General features: G+C 32.3%; 2 protein-coding genes across 2 annotated transcripts; one reads left to right on the top strand and one right to left on the bottom strand.

Annotated features, from left to right (window-relative positions):
- Positions 1–1,747: 1,747 nt before the first annotated feature.
- LOC110882566 (extensin-2-like) lies at positions 1,748–2,935 on the top strand. The gene has a single exon (XM_022130553.1). The coding sequence runs from the start codon at positions 1,748–1,750 to the stop codon at positions 2,933–2,935; it is 1,188 nt and encodes a 395-aa protein (XP_021986245.1).
- Positions 2,936–9,511: 6,576 nt separating this feature from the next.
- Positions 9,512–10,144, bottom strand: LOC110882567. Its single transcript, XM_022130556.1, has one exon. It carries the CDS (start codon positions 10,142–10,144, stop codon positions 9,512–9,514), a length of 633 nt encoding a protein of 210 aa, XP_021986248.1.
- Between the last annotated feature and the right edge of the window lie 5,675 nt (positions 10,145–15,819).

Raw genomic sequence — 15,819 nt, 5'->3', positions numbered from 1 at the left:
ATAAACCAATATAATAATTTTTACAGTAGGTATAAGTCATGAACTCAGAATCCCAAATAAGTCCTTATAACTATGTGTGAAATGACCAAAATACCCCTACGGTTCATAGTTTAGTCATAAATGGTAAACCACACATATATATGATATCCTACTGTTAATATAACATAAATTAAATATTTTTATAGAAGGTTTATGACCAGAACCTCAGTTTTCATGTAAACCCCTTTTATAAATCATAAAATAACCAAAATGCCCTTATAAGGCTTAATTTGGTTTTAAAATCTTTTTGGGCATATTTGTGGATATCCTACTGATATCATTACATATTTAAAGCCTAATAACTTATGGAACTTGTACATGACTTATCCGGCTACCCGTTATGCATATACGCGTTCGGTGTGGTTTATGTAACTAGTTTGCATAAATTAGCCGAAACGGGTCAAACCTTATCATTTTAACTTCAAAATCCAGAATGTATTTAGTTTACCCATATTATACAAGTCTCCATACTTGTTGGGTCTAAATCACATTCCAATCCGGTCATCGCTTAATCTAGCGTTTTATACCGTAAATCCTTCTTTAAAGTGACCTGTCTAAGTTTACAACTTAAATAAGACCCGTTAGTAATCTAATAGGTTAATAAAACCTTCGTTCCAGATTAGGAGCCCCGGTAAAAGATACTTGCACGTTTGAGTACATTATACGGCTGAGTAGATAAATCTTGCATTTAAAAGATCAGGTAAATACTTTTAACTTATTTTCCCTTATACGGGCTTGGGATACGGTAATGTATTACCGCTTGGTCGGGTATGGAATCATTTAATCGGATTGTGATTAATAGATTGCATAATCCGTTTTAATCTGTTTTATTTGATAACATAAACATTTGGGGGTTAATATGACCGTGTCCAGGATATCATCGGCTCATTTCATTTGTAAATGGCCACGACTTAAGCACGGGGTGTAGGTATACACCTGACATTTGCATATGTAAAAAGATATACCCACTTGCTGGGGATAACTCCTTGTGGGTTTATATTAGTGGTGTGTCTATTAATCATGTCTCGGCTTCTATCCCGGGCCCTGAACGTACGACAAACATATAAATTTGTATACAAGATTATTTTATATAATTATCCCAAGTTATAAAAGAATATTTATGCCTCGTGCATCTAAATCAATTTTTTTTATAAATGTTTTTCAAAAGAGTCGGTTAATTGTATTTACCAGTGTAAACTGACGTATTTTCAAAAGGCTAAGTGACAGGTACTACACGTACTAGGCTGGGAGCTTCTAGGCGTTAAATAGAGAATCTTGCAAGTTCGTAATGCCTTAAGTCTGTTGAACATGTTTTGTATTATATTTAGATCCGTCTGTGGATCCTTTCTTACAACCGTCTGTATATTCTTTTATTCGTACTTTACACTTTTAGTTTGTAATAGTAATTTCTACCAAGACTTCTGTTGTGCTATAAACTGTGTATATTTGACTATGATGATATCAACTACGTCACGATACTCCCCACCGGGCCCACCGGTAATATGTGGAAATATCGGGGTGTGACAGGTTGGTAGCAGAGCCAACATTGAGTGAATTAAACACTAGCCTTTTGTGTTTAATCTTAATGACATAGTAGCACATTCCTTGACTTCCGAGTCTAGGTAAACGACCTAGGATTAATCTTAATCTTTTTTTGTTTATATATTTTTGTTTGTTTCCTTGTTTTTGACAGGACTACATATTAAACATGCTACCAAGAATTCGAGGAAGAGGAGGAGGAGGCAAAGCACTAATGAGAGGGAGGCATGACCACGAAGCAGGGCCTTCACATAGGAGAACTCCCTCTGCGTCATTCAGCTCAGACCCATATGATGACTGGAGACACTCCTTGGAACCCGTGAGGCGTTCTGTCTCGCTTAGCACCTCTCCCTCTTATCACCATTCTTTTGGTCCACAGCAACCTGACGAGCCCCAAGGCTCCCACCATTCACAACGGTCGGTGCACTCGCACCATTCACAACATTTCTCCCACCAATCTTCTCCTTTTCAGGGTCACTTTGACCCTAATGATTACATCAATGCACCAGCAGGTCATAACCTGTTGGGACCCGAAGACCACTATCCTAAATATCAGGATATGGATGTGGACGATGATCCAGATCTAGTCATGCCACCTTCTGGGACGCCTACGCATCCCATAGATATCTCAAGCGGTTTTTCTTTTGCAGGATCGCCATACAGAGGCCCCGATTTATGGGCCAAAAGGTGGAGAACCTACAAGTGGGAGTTCACTTCCCCTCACCACGACTCACGACCACCACAGCGGACTCCCTCTGAAGATCCGCACTTTCAAGTGGTCACGCCACTACTACCACCAGCACCAGAACAGTCTCCGCCACCAGAACCATCGAGGCGAAGGAGAAGCGCACGAATGTCCATGCGAGGGGGTTTCCATTTTAGCACCCCACAAACTTCCAACAACTACCCTCCCATTTTTGAAGATCCGCAAATAGGTGGGCCTTCAAACGTTGTGTCAGAAGTTGACTCTGCACCGGTCACTCTTGCACCACCACCACCTCCCATGGGTTTTGAAAACCCAATCCCTGATTACGCAGATACAACTGGGTACAACTCGTATAAGCCTCAAACTTACACGGGTTATAACTATCATGCACCTGCCGTTGACCCATACGTCGAGGCAGCAAATTTTAACACTCTCTACCCCTTACCTTTTCCACCCGCATACCCAACTGGGTACCCTGCTTATGAGTATCAATACCCGCCACCACCACAACTTCAACAACCGCAACCACAAGAAATTTTACAAAGGTTGGAAGAAGTGGAACAAAAGGTGGAAGAACATGATAGAAGGCACCACAAGTTTCTTAAGGGTTTGGCAAACTTCGTCAAAGGCAAGAAGAAGAAAGATCATTAAAGACCCTTACTTTTGTTTTGTAATTTTTATTTCAATTAAGTCCCTGCGTGGACTTGTTTCTTATTTAGTCCCTACGTGGACAAATTTATTTACTTAAAGACCCGTTTAGGGCAGTTTATGTAATTCATAGTATTATTTCTGAGAAATTTTCTTTTGGGATTACATTTGTTGTTATATATGCACATTATATCCTCAATCAAACTATCATTTCAATTTATAATTGATCTGCCAATAAATCTCAAAAGACAGTCTTAATGGTACAACCTAGCCCATATGTCAACATATGTGAAACTTAGGATTATTAAAATCCAATAACACTTGTTATAATCATAATAGGTGCTTAACATATTTAGTTTACTTATAATAAACATTTTAATTAGGTATATGCATTTAATACTAACATGATAAAAAATATATGAAAAAGGCAATTACTATATATTATTACTATACTAGTGCTAATACTCGCGAATGTCGCGGTGTTGAAAAATGACATGTTTATACTTCAGATATAAATGATTTATGTTAGTTATCATAAACGGACTATACGGATAAAATTATAATGGCAATCTGAATTTAAAATACTAAAAAAACAAACGCATTGTACCACAAACGTAAATAAAGGGGGATCGAAAAGTAAATGTAAGATATATGTTTTTTCGGGTTTTAAATAAAAACTGAAAGTCTATTACTGTAGCGCTTCTGCTTGCTGGAGTTTCGTAACCAATAACTTGGAATTCGTTTTAGACCAGTTGGAATTCGTAACCTAAGGAAATATGTTCAGCTTCAAGTATATCATGTCATCCAACAACACCGTACCTATGGTAGAAAAAATATGAAAAAATTTGTTAGTAATACATATACAAATAGGGTAAAAGATAAATAATAAATAAGATAATAAATTGATTGACAAACCTTCTTTGACCATCAGTATTGTGTGTACGAAGATTCTTAACCCAAGTATTTCCTTTAAGAACTTTGATCTTTAGTTCAGAAAACTCATTTAAACCACTTAAGTCAGTAATCAATTTGGGAAGGATCTACATTTTGTAAGAATATTAAAAATATGTAAATGTTATTAAATGAAAAACACTAAAAATAAACAAAAAAATAAACATAAAACAGCATAATATAATACCAATTCATTAGTTACTGTCATTGCGAAAAAAGGATAGTTAGGATCGTCACTAACTTGTCGATAACCTTCCACATTGCTAATATGTTCATATTCTTGCTCAATCAAAGGAGTGTTGTTTAACAAAACTTGACGACCGTGTTTATTGAATATGGTAATATTAAAATGTTTCACATCGTTTATTTTAAAACACAGAATATCCCCAGGATTTAAACTTAGATCTTCAATAAATTTAAACCAACCATCAACAAAACAATAATTTGGACCAATCTTTCTAATACGGACTTCCCATTTATGATTCTCGGATACGTTAAGTATAACCATGTTATCCGGTAAAGGCTAATCATAATGTTTTGAAAGAAAAGTATCTGGTAGAACCTGTAAAAAAAATCAATTATTACAAATTTATGTGTATTATGTTTTTTAATAAATCGATATAAAAAAAATTAAAATCTATAATAAAATTACGTACCATTGGACTATGTAAAGGATTTTGAATAATTTTACAAAACGGTTTTCCAAACTCTTTATTTGGATCATGACAGAAGAGCTTGAACTTGAAAGTACGATCACCAAGATAGTTGAAAATAATGAAGAAATATCCATGGCCAAAGTAGTTTAAAACCTCACACCATCCATCCGTAAAGTAGAATACATCTTCTATTAATATGATAACAACACACCATGAATGCAATTCATCAAATTTAAGATTAACAGTTGAGGATTCTAACTTATTCATCCATATAAATCTACTCATACATATAGGTATAGCCTGAAAACCAAAAAAAGAAACGGAAAATTTCTTTCGAATAAAAGATAAAACAATACGAATCATTAGTTTAAAAAAATAATAATGAAAGTTATGTACCTGTTGAAGGGATAGCGGATCAAGTATAGTTATGATAAAATACGGACCATGACGATACATGTTAACCCAAACACGAAAGTTCAGAAAGAAGACTAACAATCGAATAGTACTTGCAACACATAGAATGAAAGAAAAAATTATGAGTATGTATTTATAAGAGAAAATTGATAAATTATTCTTAAAAATACTATAGAATCAAAACTTGTTATAACTATTTATTTATGTAACATATAACAAATTGTAATACTTTGATTAGAATATATTCATTTTTATTCATTACTATAATTGTAAATATATTGTAAAATACTTGATTTTAAGTAAACATTTAACAAAAATATCAACCAAAATAACCTATATCTATTTATGTAAAATATTGAAATAAATAATGGGAAAAAATAAGTTAATGTAATATACTAAAACAGACGGATATAGCATACCAAAATGAAAAGATCAATATATATTTAAATATTATAAAATCTAATACAATCATAACATATCAACTCAAGTTCATTCAACCCTCTTATCATCTTCATTCACAAAGCTCAAGAAGCCTACAATCGGCGGTTGAAGAAATTGGTAAAGTTACTTTACCGACTTAATTTCCGATGACATGAACGGCATTCTACGGTTTGATTTACACACTTATTTTCCGATCACTTGAATCGCAATCTTCGCTTTGAGTTACTTTACCGACTTGTTTCCAGCGATTATTAACAAATTAGACGTGAAATAGGGTTTTAGGCTTTCATGAAATTTAATGTTGTTTATGTTAGGTGTATCTAAGAGGGATTAGATTCTATTGCATGTGTTTAAAAGTATAGAATTTCGGTTAATAATGTGATTTGGTTGATATATTTTATGCATATACTTGTGAAAAATAGAATTTCTTGGTTAAGATTGTTATTTGATTGATTGAATAGCTTATAAGTATCACATAAAACTTAAGATTGAGCATATTTTTTGTTGACTCGTAAGGTGTTTGTTTCCGGCTATTATTGAAAATTTAGACGTGAAATCGGGTTTTAGGTTTTTATAAAATTGAATGTTGTGTATGTTCTGTGTATCTAAGATGGATTATATTGTATTGCATGTGTTTGGAAGTATAGAATTTCGGTTAATAATGTTATTTGGTTGATATATTTTTTGGATCTTCTTGTGAAAAAATAGAATTTCTTGCTTAACATTGTTATTTAGTATGACATAAATTTTAAGATTGAGAATATTTTTTGTTGACTTATATTGAAGTAGGCTTACATTGATGTCATATACTTTTATATTTCATTATATATGATAATATATGTAGACAATAAGATTCAACACTAAAAAAGAGGATGTTGTTAAAAATTGATCAACTAAATTGAGTATATATTTATTTACTTGTAATCAAATACATTGATCTGATAACAGTTCCTTTGTTATTGTTTAAAGTCTACATAGACAGATTTTATGTACATTATGAATTAGGATTATTGTTGCTATAAAGGCATATTTATAAAATAGTGTGTATCTAGTATAGCTTAAGACGTATATGTATGCATTCAAGTTGAATACTAAATGTTTATAACAGTAGATGCTATGTTACAGGTATATAAAAATGAGTTCGTCATGCTTAACTGTGTTAGGTGAGGATTCCTCGTTCATACTGGTATGCTACAAATGTTACAAAAAAAGTATATATAAATTGTGTTAGATAATATCTAAAACATAAATTTAACCACAGGTGCTGCCAATTGACCTTGTTAAGGGTGTATATGGTGATTATTGGCAAAGAACCAAACTAATGATACATCATGAAAGTCGAAGAAGTTGGCCAGTTTATTTGAGAAGTATAAGCGGGGAATCTGTTATCACTGACGGAAGGAGTAATGTGGTAAGGGATCTTCATTTGACAAAGCAGACGTTCTTGTGCTTAAGGATAATGGAAGATAAAAATATTGAAATAGATTGTTTCGTCGAGAACATATGTGGTGAATCTTTGTTAAAAGTAAACCGTCACGGCATTTTAAAGATAATAGTAAGTATACTAATATGTATGAATGTATTTCTTTATTATAGTTGTAAAATAAATTCTATACATATATATTTGAGAATAAAATGCTACATAACTTTTCAGGTGATTCCAGAAGCTTATGTCACAAAATGTTACTCTTACACGCCAGTCAACGATTATTATAACATATGTGCAGCAGGTCAGATTTGGAAAGTTGAGACGAACAAAATAAATGATAATTATGTTTTTACAAAAGGTTGTCCGAAGTTATTTCATGATCTTGGGATAGAAGATGATGATATACTGTTGTTGATGAAGACGGACAGCAAAACATTTGAGTTAAAAATTTATCGTCGAGGAGTTGAGGTTGTTTTGACCAACAAAGAATAAAGTGAAGATGAGTCTCTACTGGAAATACCTAAAGACACATACTACAAAAACGTCCAGTTTGTAAGTATTTTCAACTTAAACTATAACAGTTTACTAATAAATACAACTTATTTATGTATCTTATTGTATACCAGACATTCTGTGATGATGATGACTCGATAGATCAGATGATTTTTGATGTACTAACCTTACATTTATGTAGATTAAAATACATTACAATCCGATTTTGTAATTTTATTAACTATCATACACAGATTCATGAAGGTAGTAAAAAAGAGGAGGTGAATAACCTTACATTTATGTAGATTAAAATACATTACAATCCGATTTTGTAATTTTATTAACTATCATACACAGATTCATGAAGGTAGTAAAAAAGAGCAGGTGAATAAGAACATTGCTGGAAAAGAAAAGTCGAAGGTAGAAACAAAGATTTCGATGACAGGAAAGACAAACCAACCAACAAAAGATGATGTAATTATTTCAAACATAATACTAGATGATTAGTTTCATTAATATATGTAGACATATTTAATTAATAGTCGTTGGTTATTGTTATCTAAAGTTAGTGGTTCTCTTAACAGCTTAAGAAGAAAGGAAAAACGGTAGAGGCATATTGTCATGCGGAGGTCAGTAAGGAGCTGATATGCGGGACAGAAGTTGAAATGCCAAACGTCTCAACAGTTGGACAGAGAACGCAGAAACGGATGTACGTATATGCTAAAATAACAATATTTAGTGATCAACATTTGTTATAATTTTAGATATTAGTCTAAATATAATGTATGTCTTAAAAAATAAGGTAAACGAAAAAAGAAAGAGAGATGATCATACATTGAAGATATTGGATGTTGAACGAAAAGTTGTTGCAAGGACAAATACTGTTGAGAAAAGTGGTAAATATGAATTCACACAGAAAGGAGAAAACCGCATGGTATGTTTTTTAACATAGTCAATAATAAACAGAAATACTATAACATGCATATGGCTGATTTACTTGTTAATTACGGCATTCATGCAGAGAATGCCTGCTAATGTTGTAAGATTTTCCGGATTCAGAAATATAGTACATGAGTTAAAAGTGAGGAACATGAATGGAAAAACCATCAATATGAATCTTAGGTGCCAGAAGAATGGAAATGCTGTAAGGTATGCAATCGAAGGTTGGCCAATGTTCATGAAGGAGAATGGCCTTCGTTTGGGTGACACACTACATTTCACATTTGTAAGTTCAGGAAATCTCCTGATCTTATCACACGTGGATGGGGTTAATGCAAGTTAACAGGTAATCTAATGATGAAGGTGTTTGTGCAGAAGAAATCATGACTCTTTTGTGCTAATGTTTTTATGTTTACTCTTTTTTGGACAAATCATCTATGATTATCATGTTTTATTTTGTTCCTAGGTAGTTTAAGGTTAAAGGCAATTACTATTATATCATCCAACCATGTACCATATTTCTGAATGTAATTAACAGTTGGTATCGTGTATAAACACTTGTTGGTTATCAATGTTTAAATATATATATTTACAAACTAACTTGTGGTTGTTTATATGTGCTTCGGATTGTTTATATAAATTGTAAGTAAGATGTATTACAAATGTAATGTAAAAAAAATCTGAAGTAAAAAGTAAAGATAAATATCGGAAAAAAGCAATGAATAAAATGACAGTTGGAAAGTAATATTAAAATAGTGAAACTATAAATCAAACTATAAATTTGAGAATATCTCTTTGTACACAACATTTGTAGTTTTATTAGTAACGTTCCCATCAGCGTCTAATATTAACATCCTTAAACCATCCATGCTTTTGACTCTTGAAGCTGCAACATATAGTTGTCCGTGAGTGAAAACAGGCTGCTTTAGAAACAAACCAACCTTCGATAATGACTGTCCCTGGCTTTTATTATCGTCATTGCAAAACACACAGCTATCGGGAATTGCCTTCTTTGAAGCTTGAAAGGTATTCGTTTGTCAGAGGGGGAAAGATTGATCATTGGAATAAAAGTTCTAGTCCCAATATTATTACCAGAAATAACTTTTGCTTCAATAATCCGATCACCAAGTGTAACGACTTGTAATCTTGTACCATTACACAGACCGTTTTTCTAATCAAGGTTACGTAAAAGCATGATGGGAACACCAACTTTTAATACCAACTTATGATTCGGCATTCCTGAAACTTTGAGACCATTTAGAACATCGGGGGGTAAACATTGTGTCGAATATGGTCATTTACATTCTCAGATTGGCAGATAGAATCTGAACTTAGATACTCTTTATGATCACCAGGAAACATTGCTAATAAGGTATCATTTATCTCGTGAACAACGTCGTTCTTTGGAGCAAGTATAGCTCTTTCTTGAAAATAATTTGGATCATTGAATGATTCAAGTATCGAAGGATACACAAAGTTGATCAGACTACCGATAGGGTTAGTGGAATTAGTAATCAACAGTTCTTGAGGTATATCAATAACAGCTTCCCCGTCATTGTGACCACCAAGTTTTCCCTCGCCAATATCCAAAAGCCATTTAGCAAACTCTTTCGTCTTGTCAATATCACCATGATTCATGCCAACAGTTAGCCTCATGTTTTTTGTTAGCGTTAGTAACTTGCAGTTATTCCATATATATGACGAACTCAGTGAAGCATTCACGATATCTTGTCTAGAGCCATTTGGAACAACAGGAAGAATCTGTCTAAAGTCACCACCAAATACAATTACCTTTCCTCCAAATGGTAAAGCTTCACTATTTGAACAATCAGGCATCAATATATCTTTTAAGGTTCTATCCAATGCTTCAAAGGCATGTTTATGAATCATTGGAGCCTCATCCCATATAATAAGTTGTGTTTTTTTAAAAGATATGCAACTTCAGATCCAGGCTTCATGCGGCAAAGAGAATCCTCATTTAGATTCAGAGGGATGGAAAACCGAGAATGGGCTATTCGACCTCCAGAAAGTAGCAAAGAAGCTATACCACTTGAAGCAACATTTAAAACAATTTCAGACTTACTCCGAATTGCTGCCGACAATGTCTTCCAAAGAAAGGTCTTACCGGTGCCACCATATCCGTAAAGAAAAAACACACCCCCTTTGTTCATTCTAACAGATTCAATAATCTGATCAAGAACATTACGTTGCTCATCTGTTAAAAGTACTAACATACTATTCAACTCATCTTCCATAGTATTTTGGTCATAAGATAACTCCTCGTTGATCAATCGATTGTTAGAGGAAGAAATAGACTCGTCATCAGGGTAAGGCATATTTGAATAGTTCCTCAGCGATGAGTTATTACGAAGTAAGAACTTTTCAATCTCTAACAATGCCAAATTTTTTATTTCCTCATCAGAGTAATGTAAATCTGCAAAAAAAAAAAATAGAAGATGTATTTAATAATACAATAAGTAGTACATTTGAATATTAAAATATAGTTTAGTAAATATGATATAAATGAATTTGAAGGGTAAATAATCAACATTTTTTTGATAAATAAAGTTTCTTTTATTTCATTCAAATAATATATTTATAAACAGAAAAATATTTAAATTGATAAATATATGACTTGAATAAATAGATAACATGCAAAAATTAAAAAAAAAGACATACCATCAACATGTAAATGTTTTTCTTGTCTATATAAAATGTCATCTGATAAATACGTCCATGTCTTCTCCCATACAAAATCTGGTCTAGACAAACTACCAGACATCAGCATTGTTCCAAATAATGTACGTAGATAAGTAGCGCTTCCATACACATTAGCTTCTTTAATAGCTTCAACGTACTCGTTGTCATCATCCAAAAGCCCTAGCGCATAACATGCGTCCCTGAAAGTTGGATACAAAGTACCATTTACAGTACGAATATCTTCAAAACATGTTGGTCCCTTTACTTTGTTCAATAATAATCTTAGGTAGTATGTTTCACCAGCTGAAGGAAACACCGAATGAATCCTACCGATTGAAGGATGTCGTTTCCTTACATCCCAACTGCGAGTATTTAATTTAAAAACAAACTTTGAAGGAAACTCAACATACGTAAACTCACGTGCCATCGGTAATCTTTCGTTACACTTCATCCAAGACAAGAACATAGTAGAAGCAACAGATGGTTTGTTAAGAACCTCGTCAATGTCATCGTCTGCACCATATACTACGTTTTGCTGACCAGGTAAATGAAACGGCAATCGAATAACTGGAGGATATCGAGAATGAATATCAAAGGAAAAAATCTTCCAAGCAGATTCGCATGTAGAAATATACCGGCAATCGTAATACTTTTCTATCTCATCGACTACAGGTTCCTGCTCATCATCATTTGCACTATCAACAACTCTAAGAGTAGTTCTAGCTGGGCCTTTGTTAATGTACTTGAACAAATATTTGATAGAACCAACTTGATTGCACCATTCAACATTAATATGCGCCTGGTATCTTTTTAACAGCTTTTTACTATATGGAACAACATATCTATTTTCTACGTTGACGCGTGATTTAACAACAGATACGCTAGAATCCCTTCTACGATAAACTGGAAATCCTTTTTTATCCAAACATGTTTCGTTAACAATTTTTTTAGGAAACTTCTTGGAACACTTACGTCGATCATGAAAGGACAATTCATATTGAGAGCACCACACGGACCATGAATCATGTAGTCTGCCACAAGTTTATATAACTCTGGATCCTCGGCTATGTCTGGAATTTCGGCAGAAATGATTGGATCTAGTTGGTCAACCGATAGTATCTTGCTGTCAGGATGCATGAATACACATATGTGTGCATGAGGAAGTCCGCATTTTTGAAATTCAATAGTATAGACAACTACAGAGTACAATAACAAAAGTATCATATATTAGAAAAAATTGTATAACTAACTCATATTATCAACAATAAACATAGATTAATAATAATACTATTAATAAAAAATAAAGTAACATTATTTAAAAACTTTACCCTTTAAATGTTAACGTATAAAATAAACATACCAGAATTAACTCTGCCCAGCAAGTTGCCTTCTTTCAAGTCTTTTGTTATGGAATCCAGTTTTATCTTGAAAATTCGACACAAAATGTTCGGTCTATCTTCAGGCCTTATGGTGGTATCTTTTAAAAACCTTTCAACTTCCGGCCATTTTAGATTACATGTAATAGTAATGAAAAAATCTGGATACCCAAACCATTTGCACAAAGACATTGCATCTAAGTAATTTTGCATCATATATCGAGAACCGCTAGTGAACGAAGAAGGAATAAAGATACGTGTTCCAATTTTTGACATATCTTTTTTGCCAGAATTATTTGCATTCTGTATATTCTGAAAACTTTCTGACCTCAAATGCGTTTGTTGTCACCATGTGTAAAACAACCTTTCACTCTCAATCATAGTGTAAGCATCAACAACAAATTGCTGGAAAAGTCATTCTGCATTATGAATAACAGAAAACTTATCGACACGATCTTGTAATCTATATGCAAAGAACTCACGCATAGTACACATTGGACGTTTGCTCTTCGTGTCTAGATTCAGACCTCTATGAAGAATGTCAACCCTGTACATATCTTCTCCATATGGAAATAGAAGAGGGTATTGTAGAGAAAGATAAGAAGGATGTAATTCACTTATGCGCTCAAGTCGACCAGATTTGGTTTTCACAACTATATCACGATTTTCAACAGCTTGAGTAAAATCTCCAATAACTAATGCAGCAACTTCAGAAGCTTCAGGAAGATTATATGTTCTACCATCTTTGGATCTTTTACCAATAAGACGAAGCTTCAAGTCGATGTAAGGGTTTTCATTTAAACAGTTTCTAGCTTGTCTATAACTTTGAACCAAAGCGTTGTGAGTGTCTAACATAACTTTGAGTTCCTCAATGATCTGAACATCAAAAGCATTCTCAGTTGTCGAAAAAGAAGTGTTTGAGCCCCCTGTAAAATTAACAAATAGTATGGATTAATAATGTTTACATCTGTATTACTAAAATTAATAGCATATAAAAAAATATATTACAATATAAAGAGTAAGACATAAAGACATACCCAACAACATTTTGTTGATTAAATATTTCATTATTTGTGTCGTATATATACAACTGGCTGAATTTTGGCTCATCTCCATCATCAGGTAACAGACTACCAATATTATGATAATTTTGACCACTTAATCGAAATATATAAGGCGCATTTCCACGGTTGATACTTTTGTCAATCCTTCCTCCCATAGATGTAAATGAGAACATAGAATTATAACGGCGAATGTATTTTTGAAAAAATTTGCTCTTCGCATTGGCGCCAACATATAGATCTTTCAAAATATCTGGAGGCTGTTTTAAATCAGGTAACAAAACTTTACCGTACGAACAGCAAATTGAATAGTTAACTTTATTTCGCTTTTTTTCTCCCCTATCCGCCTCTGCTTTCCAAATCTTTGCGTTACATGATCCACAAACGATGATCTGGTCACCATGATCCAAGTAGTCTATATTTTTTTTACTTAAAAGATTAATATTAAACGTTTAAAATCTATGTTGCTAAAATAAAATATAAAAAACAATATGTAAAGCAGTAATAAATAAAGGAGGATCCGCTTTACCTTTTGAAACTCCTTTTAAATGTTGATTTATAATATGAGGAACCTCGTTATCATCATCTGCTGTCAAATCAATAATAGGTATAGGTGTTAAGTCTCGACGTTTTCTTACTAATTTTCGCTTTCCAGATGACATTTTTGTCAATGTTGAAGCGTTGTCTGATGCGAGAACAGTATTTGTTGAAATTCTAGCTGAAGACGAAGGTATGATGTCAACACTTGAAGTTGATGATGAATTGCATGTAATATTTTTTATAATACCACTGGAAGATGCAATGTTTCCTAAAAAATAAGTATAACAAATAATATAAAATTAAGTAATAACAAAAAAAAATTAAACTGGATAAAAATATTCAATATTTAAAAATATATAAACATATGTTTCATAAAAGTAATGCTTCATAAAAAAAAAATTAATGTAAATAAATTACCTGGATTAGTAAAATTAGAGGGACTTAAAGAAGTTATGTCTTTAATCACGACACTTGATGATGGACAATTTCCTAAAGAAAAAAATACGTAGTCACATTAAAACATATCAATCAGAAAAATCTAATTTAAGAAATTAATAAGGACGAAAAAATAAAGTGATACCTGAATTGAATTTAGATGAACTGGAAGAGACATTGATGCTTGATAAGACGCTAAAAGATGATCTGTTCAACGTAAAAGTTGTGTTCGAATTAATATTCTCTTTATTTTTAGTATACGAAGTTACTGTCAATTGAGTCTGTGATGAGATTTTATTTAATCTTTTGCTATTCAAATATAAACGTCTAGCCTTCTTTCTTTTAGCAGCCTCATCCTTGTCTACATTACGTATATCAACTAAAATGAAATATCCATTAGTAAAATATATAAAATAATTTTTTTTAATAAAGTTACATATATAGAGTAAATAAAAGTTACCATTCGAAATATCATACAAAGGATATGATGAAGAAGCATTCGTGTTGATGTTTATTCCACGGGTATTAGATGATCTGTTATACATGGGAGGTGTGTACGGACTAGAATTATGTTTATTATTAGGAATTGAACAATTGAATGTGGATTGACTCTGCGATGATATTGTATTGAATCTTTTATTATTCGAATATATTTTTCTAGCTTTTGTTCTTTCAACAGCCTGAGAGTTGTCAATATTACTGCATATATTAACTGAGATGAGATTTTAATTAGTAAAAATTGAAATGAAATGAAAAAAAATGCAGCAATACTACTTCAAACAGATAATTAAATGACATACCGTTAGATATATCAGACAAAGGATTTGTTGAATCCACATTTATATTACGAATGTCGGGACTTGATGCGGATGTATGTTTACGAATTTGTGACATTTACTTCACAGAAAACTATAATGTGTTATCAAATAATGTTGCACATTAAGAAATGTATACTGATTTCAGAAGACGTACCTTATATAATCTGAAAGCGGTAGGTATAATATTATAGTTTGCCAAAGTAGATGAGTGATTTCTTTGTTGTGTGAAGAAATTCTTTGTTGTGTGAAGAAATGAGTGTACATATAAATAAGAATCTATAAGACTATAATAAAGAATTGAAAAGGAAATAAGCTTAATTATGGGTATAGATTAAAGTCATACCAATTAACAAATAAAGGCTTATTTAATTCACTAAATTTAGTAACTAATGTATTTAAGGTAATCATACGTTTTTATAATTTAAAGATTAGTTAACACGAAAGTTATATATGGAAATGAAAAAAATTTGTAATACGATAGGTAATATAATTGTTAAAAACAATATTATTTTTATCTTATTTTAAAAAAGATTAAAAAGATGTTATCAACTATAAGTCAACAATATTAATGTCTCTCAATAATATGTTTAAATATTTTTTTTTTAATTCTATAATCTAAGGAAAGAATTACATTT

The sequence above is a fragment of the Helianthus annuus genome, chromosome 10 (genome assembly GCF_002127325.2).
Source record: "Helianthus annuus cultivar XRQ/B chromosome 10, HanXRQr2.0-SUNRISE, whole genome shotgun sequence".
NCBI lineage: Eukaryota > Viridiplantae > Streptophyta > Magnoliopsida > Asterales > Asteraceae > Helianthus > Helianthus annuus.
This window is presented reverse-complemented; position numbering and strand designations above follow the sequence as displayed.

Coding starts and splice junctions, on each gene's coding strand:
- LOC110882566 (XM_022130553.1), top strand. CDS start 1,748: ATGCTACCAAGAATTCGAGGAAGAGGAGGAGGAGGCAAAGCACTAATG.
- LOC110882567 (XM_022130556.1), bottom strand. CDS start 10,144: ATGATTCATAAACATGCCTTTGAAGCATTGGATAGAACCTTAAAAGAT.